The 16458-nt window shown below is 40.4% G+C and overlaps 1 protein-coding gene across 1 annotated transcript in view; it reads left to right on the top strand.

Annotated features, from left to right (window-relative positions):
* The first annotated feature begins 781 nt into the window (after positions 1 to 781).
* LOC135221915 (uncharacterized) overlaps positions 782 to 16458 on the top strand; it is a 64267-nt gene continuing 48590 nt past the window's right edge. Inside the window, exons 1-3 of the mRNA XM_064259935.1 lie at positions 782 to 2321; positions 3091 to 3304; positions 7260 to 7556. Coding sequence (XP_064116005.1) covers positions 1158 to 2321; positions 3091 to 3304; positions 7260 to 7556 — 1675 coding nt within the window. The 5' untranslated portion in view covers positions 782 to 1157. The remainder of the gene's footprint in view (positions 2322 to 3090; positions 3305 to 7259; positions 7557 to 16458) is intronic.

The following is a 16458-nucleotide window of genomic DNA, read 5'->3' as shown; positions in this document are numbered from 1 at the left end:
TTCCTTGTAATGATGAGTTTTTATATAAGGGCTTTAATTCAATTGGCATGGCAGTTGACTCGGTTAACAACAAGGAATTTAAATCTCATTATGTAAGAGATTTTTTTTTTATTTGCGCCTCTCTCAACAATCGAGACCGTTGACCTACCATAGCCGTTAACCAATAAAAAGGCTGCATAATATCAACCTGCAGTTACTCCGATAATTTCATCAGCTTCTAAATGAAATGACAGTGTGCATGGATGCGTTCCGTTGACGGTAGTACTACCATCACCTGAACAACTCCCGCGCTCGCCACACTGGCGCTGACTCTTCTAAAACTTCTCGTTTGTTTCGTTCTTTCCCATATTAATTCGCCCTTCGCGGCCCAAATCTTTCTAGCGTTAAGCATAAACGCACTATGAATGAACTTACTATGATATGGAGGGGATAGTGAGTGGTAGTGCCAGTGTGAGTTAGAATGAAGAAATGGAAATGATGTGTTAAAGATAGACGTTAATAAAAGACTTTAGAATTCGAGTGATTGCCGGTTTTTCGTTCATCCTACGGCATGATGCATAAGTCACGTGCAAGCAGTGATTTTTCAAATATCCTATCACATGCTGTTCCTTTTCTGTTTGTTTTCTGACCTGATATTTATTATTTGCGTCATTAGCTTAGAACCTATTCGAATGAAACGCTGAGTTGAATAGTAGTAATGGGAGAGTTATGAGGAAGCAAGACTTGCGCACTGCGTTTCTGTGGCTTTGATGGGGAATGGCGGACCATCAACTGCGCATGCTCGTCGCGCCTATAACGAAATGGAGCGCTGAGTAACATTCGCTAGTCTTCGATCTGTCCTCCAATCAGCAAGCGGCTTTCAAATCGGAATCGCGCACGGGGACCTGCGAATAACACAACGGACAACAGTAAAGCCAGTCTCCTTGTACCTTCCTTTGTTGAAAGCTGATAAGTTCCTAAAAAACCATTAATGAATTACTGTTATTTTTCATATTTGTGACGCGATGTTTTTCGGTGTACGTATTTTCACAACAACCACGAGGTGCTCATCAATCGATTAGCAACGACGAGGACGCTTGCATTACTACTACATTGATAGCGTAGTGAGAGATAACTTATCTTACCACTTGTTTCTAGAGCACTTCAACTCTAGTATTATGTCAGGTAGCGGCAAAAGTGTAACCGGTGAGGTCAAGGTCAGTGCCAGTGTTAAAATCAAGAGAAATAACATGGATGATAATGATGCGGCGGCATTCGAGCTCATGGCAGACGAAATAAAGATAGAAGAAGAAAATGAACCGCTATATTCGAGTGAAACTATAGAGCAGAAAGATGACGACGAGGAAATAGCTGCAGCACCTGTTAATGCTGCGGACTCTGCTCAGCAGCTGCGGCATCAGACTGATAACGACGATCCCTCGCCGCCGGACGATGAACAGATGAATGTGGAGGTGGAAGACATGGACGAGACGACCCAAGAAGCCGAAGTATTAGGTATTGAAAAGGACAGTGATGTAGAAGACCCCGCCGGTCAGACCACTTTCAGAATAGCTAAAGTATACAGCGTAGCGAAGGAAGAAGGCGAAGAGAAACGAGATGAAGAGAAGCAGGCAAGAGAAGTGAAAGCCGATAGCGCCCGCGTTCCGGGTAAAAAATCAGAGCCCAAAACTGAAGTCCAGACTAGCAAAACTGAAGAGAACAAGAAAAATGCGAAGGAAGAGAAAATTTTGAAGCCAAAAACAACCATGGCTACCCTAGCGAAGGTGCCCACACTGACTGGCGGGGTAGGAGGGGTGCGCTTACTTAGCGGGGGTGTGAGGGGGACGAACATGCCTCTCCTTGTGAGTATGACCGCCGGCAGCACGGGCATCCCTCTCTTCCCGGCTGGTTTGCCACCTGGTCGCTATGTTATTTTGCCCGGGACGTCTGCCACTACAAAGACAACCTGCGCAACCGTCAATACCACCTCGGCGAGTATGGCTCCGCGCCTGGCGACTGGGGTCTCTCCTCCCGTGGCAGCAACGGCAGCAGTGGCTGCCGTCGTTGGCCAGGCAACCTCTGTCGCTGCTGGTGCTGGTGCCGCCCCCGCCGTAGCAACTGCCATGGCTGTGCGAAGCGTCACCCCGACCCTCCAGGTCCCCCCACGCCAACACACACGCGACAGAGGCAGAAGGAAGTCTTACACAACAGGCGAGAAATTGGCCATGATCGAGGCAGTTGAGGCGGGTCAGAGGAAAAGCACAGTGGCCGATCGCTTTGGCGTTGCGCCCTCCACCCTTGCCTGCATACTCCTTCAAAAGCATAAAATTAGAGCCGAACAGGTAATAGGCCGACATTTTACTAACCCTGAAATAAAACATGGTTACTCTAAAGTATTTTTTGTTTTTATTACTTTTTAAATCACGAGCTTATGGTTCACTCGACACCGTCGATAAAGCTCAAATTATCCTCCTTGTCACCGTGAAATTAGGAAATATATTTTTTTTAAATTGTTGGCAGAAAATATAATTCTCAATAATATATGTGGCTTAAAAAATATATTAAAAGGTGATTGAATGCAACCTGTTGATAGGATAAGCTTTTCTTTTAACAAAATGTATCCCAAAACTTTTCGGTGTGAATTCTACACGCACACACACACACACACATATATATATATATAAAATATATATATATATATACACACACACACAAGGCCCATTAAAACATTAATGTAACTCCTGTATTCACTACTTGATAAAGGTGGAAGTAGGTCTACCGAAATAAAGGTAGTCCTTAGCATTAAAACCTTTAAAGGTCCTTTTATATCTTGAGACGTATCCTGTTTTTAACAGAAGAATTTATGTGCACATTTATATATATATATATATATATATGTGTGTGTGTCAATGTGCTTCTGTTTTTGTTAGTTTCATGACTATATATTGTACGCTTTGTTCTACAAAATGAGCTGTAGGTCATAATGAATGTTCATATAATATAAACAAACATTACGAAACTACACATATTCCGTAAGACCATTCCGTATATTTGAGTGTCCATATAAAAGTAGGTTACCTTTCATACTTCAGTCTATTTCTGCTCACGCAGGACAACCTCACCCGGCGTCGCTTCCGCCACGTCAAGTATGCGGGAGAGGAAGGAGGGAGGCGCGTTGGCACCACCAGCCGGGCCCACACGAGTGTCACCCCCACCCTCCAGTCGCTGGCCCCCTCCCAGGACCAGCCGTTCACCCACTTCTTGGCCTCGCTCACTGGTCCTACGCCCGCCGTTATTGACACCCAACCTGAGGAAATTATTACCGGTATGTTTGTCGATCTTGGGCGGCCATTGCTTGAAGGTTTGCTGCCTTTCGCCCTCCCCCCCTTCTGCTCCCTCTTGTTGGTTTGGGTCTGGACAAGAAATTGGAAGGTTGCTGTTTCGTTGGCTAACATTTTAGTTTTTTTACTTGTTGAAAAATTACACCACTTCTTATGGAAAAGGGAAAGGCTTCAACAGGTAACGGCAGTACCTGGTGCCCAGAAATGTATGCTTCGAGAGAGAGAAAGAGAGATACTGATCACATGTTTACCGGATACGTTTGTATTTGTAACCACAATGCCCTCATAACGTCTCTATTTCTTCACACTTTGGGATATCCTTGACCCTACAAAGCCTCAAGGTACACATGAAGAAATCCTGATGTCCGTAGCAGGACAAGCGCATCCAAAAAGTGTCAAGAAATCTAGACGCTGAGAGTGCATTGTGGCTGTTAAAATTATGTATATATATATAATTTCTAAAGACACTGCTTGAACATTTCATATATAAAAAAAAACTTACGCTCAATGCAATGAGAAATCCCTGCGAAGAATCAAGCATAAGGAACAACGAAATATTATTCAGCGCTGCTGATTTTGAATAAATTAACGTGTAGAAGAGAACACCAGTCCAGTCGTCTTGACATGTAACACAATCTCAGTGGTACTGGTGACTAATCTGGATATGAACATCGCAATGTTAATATCTTTATTTACTAACTTTTGGATTTATTCTTCTTTTTCAATAACAGATCTCTTCTTCCTGCATTTCTTATTACTTTCTGGTAACTTGTTTCAAATGAACACCATATTTTTTGGAAGCTTCAATTTCAAGTAATAGCCCCTTTTATAACTTCTCCTCCTGTATTGCTATCACCTCCTCTTACTTCTTTCAAATAAACATCATCTTCTCTGGAAGCTTGAACTTCAAGTCAATGGCTGCGATGAGCTTCTTCCATATGAATAGGGCTCATCTTCCGAATAATAATAATAAATCGCGTGATTTGATGAACACCCAAGCCTTGTGTATAATAGACATATTTTGAATAATGTTTTCCATGAATTCTTTATCGGTTTTTTTCTTTTAGGCCTAATCAGCAATATTTATGATACGGTATCTTTTACTTATCTTCACTGGAGGCTAATTTTTTTTTTATCTACACACACACACACATATATATATATATATATATATATATATATATATATATATATATATATATATATGTGTGTGTGTGTGTGTCTATACTTCTGACTCATATCAGGATCGAACCCAGGTCTTTCAATTGAAAGGCAAGCATGCTGCTAACTAACTCTCAGAAGTCATAAAAGAAGTTAGACTCCAAGTACCACTGTACCCAAGGCTTTACCTGGCAGGCTATGATTATAACTGCCTCGCACACCATTGTGTTTTATCCAACTGTCCAACTCAGAAGTGACCCAATTGACAGAGTTTCATTCGAATTATCCCTTCAGAGTGAATATGATATGAATCCTCAATACTCGATCCTTGCCTTTCAATTAAAAGACCTAGGTTCGATCCTGATATGAGTCTGGAAATTTACATCTGTTTCACATGTGATGTGTATTTCTGGTGATAGAAGTTCACTCTCGACGTGGTTCGGAAGTCACGTGAAGCCGTTGGTCCCCGTTGCTGAATAACCACTGGTTCCATGCAACGTCAAAACACCTTACAAACAAACACGTGATTTTGTGTTTGCTTTCGATTTCCCTTTCAGCGCTAAATGACCTCATAGGCCCCAGCGCTCGGTCTTTGGCCTAAATTTTATATTCCATTCCATTCTACCTGGTAGAATTGTTAATAGACGACGTGCATTTGAGGGAGAAACTTTAGTTAGTAAATTAATATGAAATATAATGATGCTATTTGGACGTGTAACATCAGCCTATCATCTTCAGGCTTTCAATGACTTCGAAATGTATTTCCACCGATTAAAAAAAGTTAAGTATTGATATTCTTAAACATTTCTTATATGTTCCATATTTCAGGGGGTTTTCTCCCTTCAGGGCCAAGTTATTTTGTTCACCATGCTCCATTCGTTTCCCAGTAAAGTTAGTTTCCTTATGTGTTTTTTTCATGAAAATGAAAAAAGTAAAGCAAACTTAGGAGAACTAGGTATTATCAGGGACTATGGAATTAGGCACTGTAAAAACATAACAGATCAGTCCTATGTATTGTAAGACAGGCTTTCTTGCAATAGCACGTACTATGTCACGTTACAAATTTTGTGTGATGACTCAGAACGCACTTGTTTGTTTGTGTGGTGTTTTTACGTTGCATGGAACCAGTGGTTATTCAGCAACAGGACCAACTGCTTTACGGGACCTCCGAAACCACGTCGAGAGTGAGTTTCTATCACCAGAAATACACATCTCTAACCCCTCAGTGGAATGGCCAAGAATCGAACTAGAGTCCACCGAAGTGGCAGGCCAAGACCATAGCGATCACGCCACTGAGACGCTTTGACACACTTGTGGGACGTAGATTAACTATGCAGTCCTTGTAGGGGGATAGTGCCTTCACCGCACCTCACGGCACACTGTAGGCGTCACAAGCAAGGTGGTCGGATGGGGCCCAAGGTTCTTTACAGCGTCCCTTCGGTTTCTATCAGGAAGCCCTTTCATTCCTTTTACTGTACCTCCGTTCATATACACTTTCTTCCATCCGACTTTCCACACTCTCCTATCAACTGTTTTTCGTCCTGTCATACCTCCCAAACCTTTTCTCTCACTTCCACTTTCAGCGCTGAATGACCTCATAGGTCCCAGCGCTTGGCCTTTGGCCTAAATTCTATATTCCAATCCATTCCATTAATTATACATTTGCTACACTCATGTTTTATTTCATTCATTCGCCTAGTGTGGCAGTAAAGGCTGTAAAACCATTTGATTTCTTAAAACCTCAGTCATACTTTTGGATATAAAGGTCCTTCATTCGAACTGTGAGGTCTTCCTACAGGGTGAAGAGTCATGGTCGATTAGAAATCGGTGGTTAGCCTCTCGTGTCCACTTTGCAGGAAGACGAAATTCGCCCCCCCCCCCCCCCCCCCCTCCCTTTTTTCTCTCTCTCTTGCAAGAAGACAGAATCAACCCCCCTCTCTCTCTCTCTTGCAGAAGACGGAATCCCCCCCCTCTCTCTCTCTCTTGCAAGAAGACAGAATCATCCCCCCTCTCTCTCTCTCTGCAGGAAGACGAATCCCCCCCCCCCTCTCTCTCTCGTTCGGGCTTTCCCCCCCTTGCAAGAAGACAGAATCACCCCCCTCTCTCTCTCTCTTGCCAAGAGACAATCACCCCCCTCTTCTCTCTCTTGCAGGAAGACGGAATCCCCCCCCCCCCCACCCCCTCTCTTCTCTTTCTTGATACGAACCCCTTTGATTTATAATGCGTTACCGTATTGTCAAATTTATGTTGAGAATCAGCATTTCAGTGGATGGGGTAGTTCCGAAACGTGGGCCTCCTAAATTTGGTGTTTGTGGCTCCACAGTTTCGAAGTTACTGGATTTAGTTGGTGTACCGATACACTCACAACTGTAGGCATCAGTGCATATTTTATTCAATTATAAATTATTTACCTGCCTGCTCTTTGTACCATTTCATTAACAGTCTTCTGTAACATTTGGTGAATGTTAAAGGTTATTCCAAAGTGAGTTTAGCGGAACTTACATTCATTACCAGGTCAGGGATCTGTTGATGTTATCGGACTTTAAAAAAGTAATAATAAATAAATAAAATGGCTTGACTGAAACATATAATTTCCACTCCCATTACCCAAGTCATCAGTACAATTTTTAGGTCTTATTTTTTTCTTCTCGTACTTTGCAGTAAGTCCTTGTATTAGATGGTGAAATTTTATTTATTGTTTATTTTGTTTTTTTCAATACAGTTGTCAGAAAGTATATATACAGGTTAATGAATGCTATTTTTTTCTACTTCGAACAGTGCCTGACCTGATGGAGCGCATCGACGGAGGAACGGGTAGCGACGAGGTATCCGGCGGAGAAGGGCCCGACGGCAACGCCGGCGAAGGGAAGTCTCAGAGAGAGGGCGAAACTGAGGAAGATGACGCCGAGAGCGGCGTGGAGTGCTTGGGCGTGGTGGAGGGGAGTGGTCCCTCGTCCATGGACGTGGAGTACCAGCAGGGGAGCGCTTCCCCCCATGACAAGCCCTCGTCCTCTTCCTCTGGCTTGTTTGCGCGACGCCGTCATCCTTCGGCGCCTCAGGCACAGCCCGATGATGGTGAGTACCAGGTTGCCTCTCACCTTTCCTGTTCTGTTGAGACATACCGGTATTGCACGCACCTTGTCTCGTTTTACCATCACCCGTGGCATCTGCTCATCAAAAAGCCCTCCCTCAGTACTATAGTAGATTCACATCAACCGTGCATTTGATGTCTAGGCCAGTCCCTTACGACGCTCCTGATTGGCTGTTGATAAGCCAGTCCCAAGGCTGGAAACTCTCAGCCTCTCTCGAGGAGAGTTCACATAGGCAGGATGTATGCCCCGCCTATCCTGAGGGATCATTTTGAAAGACGTATCCCTCAGGAGAGGTGGAACATAGATCCTACCCATGTGAACTCTAGAGAGAGACTGAGAGTTTCCAGTCCTGTGATTGGCTTATCAACAGCCAATCAGGAGCGTCGTAAGGGACGGGCCTAAACATCAAATGCACGGTTGATGTGAATCTACTATAGCATCCGGTTCTTCATATCTCGTTTATCCAGTTTCTACGGCGCCAATCAACACTTTTAGCTCTATCATCTGCAATTGCGAGTCGTTCACGACCCCTTCTCTTATCCCGCAATCTTAGAAGTTAATCTGTTCTACCCACGACATCTCTCATCATCTCGTATGAATAGCGGCTGTTGCACTTACGGCGGTCCCTTGTGAGTCGCCTGCTATCACACCAAACCGGATATTCTTGTGAATACTCGAGCACAAACAGCGCTTCTGTCATAAGGATTGATGCACACGGGGAGTCTCCTGCCGAGTCGCCATGACTGGACACACCCTGTAATAGTATCCCCGGCATTGTTACAATACCACGTATGACCCCGTTACCTTTATCATTTACGAAAGGGATGATTATCTCTCTCATCCAGTCAGCTCCCTGTGATTCCTAATTCAAGCTTTCAGTGTCCTCCTTGCATCCTCGTCATCTCCAAAGCAGTTCTCATATTTGCTTCAACACATTGGGTTTTCACGTATATAATTCATTTCTGGCATTCGACAGACTTGAAAAGTAAAAAGTATAAATACATCCATCGGATATTCTGCTGATTAGACGAGTAAAGCATAAAATGGTTTCAAATGTTTGCTGGTGCGTCTTGGCGAAGGAGCGTTTTATGTTCCAGAGCATTGAAGTCCAGTAGAGAAGTTCATTCCGTTCAATTGCTGCGTTCCTTAGTCACTGTCATTGGGTGGGGAAGTAGCATAATCCTTCAGGGTTATTTTGAAGTTGGGCAGGCTTGTCTGATCGACTAAACCCGCGGACTTATCATTTTATGATTACTCTGATTTAAGTTCTTGATTGCATCCAAGATAACAAATACTTAGGTATGAGTACGGCCGAACTTGGTTGACAGAAACCCGTAGAGTTCATTGCACTCGAACCCTTTCAAGAAGTAACCAAGATTGGCTTACTAATGTAGAGAAACAACCATTACATGACCGCCTATTTTCACGGCAGTAGTTGTTCGATGGTTTCCTGAACTCGCAAAAAAATCCAATTTGTCTTTTATGGAGAACATACATTTTTAGTCAGTTGTGTGAACGGTCGAAAGCTTCCCTATTTTTACCATTTTCGATTTGAAAAAATACAGTATCTTATTCGCACATAATTGTGGCTTATTTAACTCATCATCTCCGGTCACGGCACAGTGATCCACCACTGATAATGAAGGAAAATTCATTCTTTGTCATCAAAAGTGCGGTTTTCATCAGATGCGAGGTCGCGTTGAGGTGACTTTTCAGTAAATAAGGTAAATCGATACTGTCACGATTAGACTGTAAAGATCAGGATTTTCAAGTTTGATGTTCCGTTTGGGCGTCGGGGAAATGCAGTTCGGAATTTCCATGACGTCAACCTTTGTCAGAAAATGCAATAGTAATTTCCCACTTATTTTCCTAGTGGTTTATGAAACATTGCCACACACACGCATATATGCTATTTAATATATATGTGTGTGTGTGTATGTTTGTATATATATAGTGTGTGTATTATATATATACATTATAGTACAAGTAAAGATAGGTATATACTATATATATATAGATATATATTATAATAATATCTACATATAATATTGATGTATAATTTGTATATATCTATATATATGTGTATATAATTATATATAATATATCTATATATGAATGTGTATATATATATATATATTAATGTGTATATATTATATATATATAGTATATATATCATTTATATAGGGATATATATATATATATATATATATATTATATTATATATCTATATATATATATATTATATATATATATTTAATATTGTATGTGAACGCACCCGTGTGCCCTGTTGTTTGTATGAACGCTTTGATCAAGGAAAATTATTTCCTAAGCAAAGATGTTTCACTCAAAGGAAGATAGCCCAATAACATCAATATTCTTATCTAACTCCTGGATCGAGGATGGGAACCTCTTAGCAAATTAGCTTTTTGTATTCCATAGTAACTTTCAGTCATCTGTGCAAATAAATATTGGGTTTTTTATGTGTTAAAACCCTTTCTTTTGAACACATATCTATGTAAAAAGTTAGTACTTTGATGGTCTTTTGACCTCTCCCAAGTCTTTAGGTTTGTTTCCAATGCATATTCAGGGAACACTGCAGTTCTGTTACATACACTTTTCGAACCAATATTGTAATCCATTTTGATTTTTGCTGAATTGGAACTCTTCGTTTACTCTCACTGTTCTGAGCTCCTGAGGTCATTTGTCTTTTCGCTTACTCAAGGAGTAAGCCTACAAACTACTTTGTTGTGTGTGGGGGCGCGGGTGGGGTGGCGGTTAAGAATGCTCTATGGAAGAGCCTAAAAATGTCTGAAAAAGGTGGTTCACTTTGATTTAAAGATACAGGAATTTAGGATAGGATATTTATTTATTAGAATGAAAATGTAAAGTAAAAATAAATAAATAATGTGCATGCTAAACAGTACAGAAAAATTATTTCTAATAAAGTATAGTGTATTTCTTTTAATATCGTTGGTGAAACAAGGATCTATTTCACCGTAGATTTTAGTATGTTTTAATTTACGTTAGGTTAGGAATATAATGTTTACAACTTATGTGTGAGGGGAAAACTCCCGGAATGTGTAACATTTAGTCGTTGTTCTCAGCGGAAGTAAACCCTTTTATTTCAATGTTCATACTAACGACTATCCCACAACCTTTCTTACTTGCGTCCAACGTCAAGTTTCTACAGTGTCTCATATTGTTTAGCCGCTCTGAATTCTCAACTCTTTTCTCTACAGATTACAACGTAAATTTTTTTCTTTTTTTTTTCATCGTATTTTTTTTTCTTCGAGTAACTGCTACCCATACCTGATTCATCTAAACCCGCCTTATCGCTGCACTCGTTGACCTACTGAGGTAATCAGAGATATATTTCAAACTAGTGGCCGGAAATAAAGTCACAGGGAAAAAAGCCACAGGAATTAAAGTCAATTTTGGCTAGGAAATAAAGTCACAGGAAAAAAAGTCACATTAATTTATGGATGGCCGGTAATAAAGTCTCAAGGAAAAATTCATAATATTTCTAGGGGGTCATTGTCTTTATGATATTTGCAGTCTTTTGTTTATGTTTTTACGGTAATCCCCAACAGGCTCACTAGGAAAGGTTAATGTAACTTTTTCCCTGTGAATTTTTTTTTTTTTACCTGGATTCTTGGAACTTACCATTTACGCTTTCCCTTGTGTCGTAAGTCATAAAATTCTACCTACAATCTTTCCTAAAATATCCTGCGCTCTTGAAGCTTCTTTAGAAAGGGAATTGTGTTTCCCCTGATCACTTATAGGGAACCTCCACTTGATCACACGTACTTCAACTGGTGTGCGTTATCCTTTGCAAACGGGAAAAGATATCCCAGACATGACTGGGTTTTATGCTCGGCTTTCAGTGAGAGCTGTGCTGGAATTGCCAACGGGCTTAAAAGGTTCATACTCGGGAAATATTAGTCTTGACTTCATTTTGATAACTCGGGCCGGAACCAAGGTTTTAAGATGGTCTGTGACTTCTAGGGGTAGGCTCGGTATGGGTCGGGGGTAGTAAATCATTTCATCCGGTTTGCCTCCAATGTAATTAAGGTGAGAATGATTGCGCTCGCGTTTTGTCCTCGGTCCTACCAAACAGGTTTGGCCCTTCTTGTCCCAGACTGATTGCGTTGACGCCACCCTGTGGGCTAGAAGTGTTAAGGTGACGACGTCACACTTGCAACTCCAGTAGTGTTTAGCTCACACTGTTAATCCAAAGATGTACTCCGGGGCCATCGGTTCGACCACTCGTGTTTTCCAGACGGTTGGAAAACGTTGATCCAAACCTGATCAATTTCCCACTCATCGTGCTCAGCGTGTGTAAACACACACAGGGGACATGAAAGCCTGGCTTAGACATCATTTTTGAATTTGGCTACGGAAATGTTACTTCAATAGGATTATTCAGTAATGACTGCCGTAATGATGTCATGTTTTTTTATTTGAATTTATTTAAATAAGTTTTATTATTACTTTTCAAAACTTTTTCTTGCTGTTAGGAAAAAAATGATTGTTTAAAATTTCTGTGTGAGAATAATAACGGTACTTGAATATCATTATTCGATAAATGCTACCACAAGTCAGTAAATCTGACTTATAGTGAATGAAGTCATGTTTGAAAAGTGAGATTAAAAGATCTCACGAATAGTACAATTTGTGAGCATAACCCTATTTGCAGTAGTCTAGCCTGGTTCAGACTTGATGTTCTGATGAATAATCGCATATGAACACAAGGCAACTGATACCAATAATTGTCACTTTCTTCAACAAACACAAACACTTCCACGTTCAGTCATATCAGCAGGAGTGTGTGTCTGCTTTGCAATTAGCTTACATATCTTGCATTATCCTAACAACACTCATAACAGGTGGCTGTTTTAGGATTTCGTATAGCCAAGTTAAACCAACTGTGACGTCGTTCTTTGTAATGTGCGCCATCACCATCGACCACGGCGTGACGCAAAGGGCCTCTGTGAAATTGTGCCACTCTTGTCTTTCCTGTCCTTTTATCTTCCACAGATCTCATAGTTTACGTCCAAGTGAGTCTGCGCCCTCCAACTTTTCGGGTGCCCACAATGATCCCAGCTGACGCTGCCACGTACTATTTTCTCTGGGATTGTCCAGGCCACCACCAACTCCCCTTCTCTCAGAAAATATGAAAACCTTTCACTTTTCCTTGGAAGACTTAATATTGTCAGTTCTAATATCAAATTGGAGCTTGCATTCCGAAATGCTTCTTGGCTCTGTAACTATAAAAAGAAAAAATAGTCATGTGTTAACATTATTCGTTGGCTGTATTTTTCACAACAAATCCCATGAATACTTTGGACATCCAGTATTGACAACTTGATGAGTCATGCCGCATTTAAAACATCTATCGTAATATTGATAGTCAGCTAGTATAGCTCAGTGCAGGGATAATCCTATGCCGAGGTGCAACACCCTTTACCAGTCCTGCCTCTATAGCTATTATATTTACAGCTTTTGACACGCACACTGTTGATCCTGCCGCTCTGTTTAATATATTTACAGCATCCTAAGTTATCTTGATAAGGTTATCATCCTGATTTTTTTTCCATATGATATCCAGTCACCCTACAACATTAATGATTTGGTTACAGAAATTACAGTCGTGTAACACACGTAAGTTACGGACCTCATAAGTAATTTGTACTGGGTTATTCTTCATTTTCATGTGAATGTCGCCAAGACTTCTGATTTTTCTCCCACCAACATAAATTCCGTTTAGTTTTAGTTGCTTAAAATTATCCATTCCTTTACACTGGCAAGAAAATTTTTCAGTCTCTCTTTGGATCGTATTTATTCTCGGAACCTTAAAACCAAGGTTTTTCAATTACTGCCGGCATTGTAGGCCATTCAGATCATTATAACAACAGTTCCGTATGCGTCTCATATAGACGAAATCGAACATCTGATGGCAGTGATTTGATCAGGGCACGAAATGCCTACACAAGACTGGGGAAAGCAAGGAAGGTTTGGCCAACGTAAGAAAGGGATCTTTTGTATTAAAAGTGGCCCTTTATCTCACTACAAACAGAATCCCTTTAGGGTCTGGGTCGATATATAATTTGAATGAACTTATGTAGGTACAGTCACTCATATAAGTTCATGGATGTCCGCGTGTTTGAGAGATTTCCATTTCACCCCTTTTTGGATGATAGGTGTCTGGGAGTGCCAAACTGGCCAAATGTTCAACTACCTATAACCCTGCTGTATAGAAAGTTTGTGCCCGTCTTACATCTCTATACAGACCCGTTGTCCAGAAAGGGGTTGGATGGAATTCAGCTTTATGCCGGGAGACATCCATGAACTTTATGAGTGACTATACATCTTTCTGAGTCAGTCTTCTCTTAGAGCGTGACATTTTACGTTTCTCTGCAGGCTAAAGCATCAGACGTTCCCGGCAACTTTTTTTTTTTTCTAATTGTCAAACTCAAACCACTGTACACACCATTTCTCACCCCTTTTGAAATAGAGATTTCTCAGGTAGTGTCTGATTTTTTTTTTTTCTGAATTAAGGATGGCCTCGTTGTAAGTAAGTGACCAAACGTGAACAGGACAAATTTGATATACCTCAGAATGGCACAACTGATCTAAACAATTTAGAACCAAAATTCAGTGTCATTGTGAAAAGGCTTCTAATTACAGTTAGAGAAGTAGTTTAGAGAAACCAGGACATTGCAAGAATGCAAGCAGAAAAGCCGCAAAACTCAAGAAAGGATAGTCGCCTCTTTCCGCTTAGGAGTTGTTTACGCTCATGCAGAGATAGGTGGCGGGCATAAGAAGGTAATAATCTGGGAGCATTTTACGTTGATAATGAAGGGAAAGTAATTCTCAGGATGAGGGAACCTGACTCCAGAATGTAAGGCGATCACATTGCTTAGAATGAACTAAAAATAAGTAATTCAGAATTTTAGAGGTACTATTGAAAAGCTGTAAGGAAATACGTGTAGATATAAATGTTTTTTTATATATAAACCGCAAATACTTTTATTAACTTTAAGGAAAATGATGTTATGTATTTTGTTGCTAAGGTCTGGCGGGATGTAGAATAATAGTTATCACTAACATAATTAATGTCATTTTGAACCACATCTCGTAGTTCGTTTCTTGTTCCTTAGTTCTTCACAGTTTTCACCATATTCTCCCTTTACTGATTTCCTTGTCCCGTTAGTCATGACTTTCTGACTGCAAAGAATATAGAATACATGTGCATCCTATGCCAGGTGCATCCTACATCAACGTGGACGAGGAAATGGTTTATGTTGCAATATTTCTCCAACTTGTTGAGTTTGCTTGTCGATGTTACCGTTTGAAACTGATGTGTGTACTGAAGTTCCAGCAGTGGTCTTTTTGGCACTTTTTTAGTGTCTGAAGGGCTGTGCCATCGAGCCTGTCACTAGGGTTAGTGCGGGGACCTGCGGCCCGCAGGCCAGCGTGGTGCAGGCCGCAGTAACAGTTACGGCTTTCAGTATTGATTCCTGCGCAAAACCATGAAGGACCAAATCGTGTTTTCTCCGTCGATGTTGTTGTGACCGTGGATTGTATATAGTGCTCGTACTACGTGCCATTCCTTCTCCGTAAGTGAATGGCAGAGTGGACGTATCTACGGATCCTGATTTCCGTTTCAAAGGCAACAACATTCTGTGAGGTGGAACGTTGTCAGTCTCGGGTTGGAATCTGTAGCTTCCAGTGAAGATGGCTTAATTATGATTTGGGTAGATCATCAGAAAATAACGTGATGGTTGAAGTTTAATGTGTGTATGTAGAAAAAAAATGTGGAGTGGATTATTGAGATATAGCTTTGTCATTAACGTAGGCGTAGTAGAAATATTATTTAAAGCAGTTTTATATGGTTGTATGAGCATATGTTTGTGTGTGTGTGTTTATTTTTTTCGATCCATAAAGCCCATGTTTATTACTTTTTAACCAATGAAGCTTTCGATCAAGGTTGGCGTTTAACGCTGAAGTTCAGTTTTCCCGTATGACAAACATCTAAAGAATCCTCATGCATGGAACTCTCAAATAATCTCCAGCGTCAAGATACGATTGTCTGGCATAATTATGAGGCAGATTTTGACTGTTTCGTCTTCCTGTTAAGGTAAAAAAAAAAACGATAGCTATTAGCAAATGGCCGGAGGAGATCGAACGTGAAAGCTTTTATTGGCTAATATTTAAACAAATTAAGAAATCATTCGTTGTGTGAAAATTGCATAGAAAAAAAAACAACAACAAAGTTCGCGAATATTGAATAAAAAATATCTACAGGTCACGTTTTCATTGCTTGGTTAAACTTTCGCTCGCATACCAGACGATTAAGTGAGTTTTAAACGAAATTAAGAAATATTTAAGAACAGTCCATAGTGCATCAATGGATGCAAATTTTAGGAGTGAAAAGGCGATTAATCTTACAAATTTTCTACTACTTTCGTGACCAAGTGAAAAACTGACAAATCGGAAGCAGGGACCTTTGGTTTTGGTTCAACTCGAATGTGCAAAGGACAGTTACTGAAGTGAAAAGAAATATAAATAAATGCCTTAACATGGAAATTTACAAGAATTACGAGTGTGAAAAATTGAATTGGAGGGCTGATAACATTCTTGGGTATTCAAATTTAGTGAATAATATATAGTTACCTGGCCAGCATTTTGGAAATTTGGATTTGATTTTTTTTATAGTCAAACGTGGACATTTTTTTTTTTCTCTCTCTCTCCTAAATTGATTAGTGTTCCCTTGTGAATAACTAAAAGAAAAAAAAAACTTTGCTTGTTTTATGTTTATCACATTGTATTATTTTGTTCGCACTGAAATTTTACTACAATTTTTCATCACAGTTTTAAGTTTA

Source organism: Macrobrachium nipponense, chromosome 3, assembly GCF_015104395.2.
Source record: "Macrobrachium nipponense isolate FS-2020 chromosome 3, ASM1510439v2, whole genome shotgun sequence".
In the NCBI taxonomy this organism is placed as follows: Eukaryota; Metazoa; Arthropoda; class Malacostraca; order Decapoda; family Palaemonidae; genus Macrobrachium; species Macrobrachium nipponense.
This window is presented reverse-complemented; position numbering and strand designations above follow the sequence as displayed.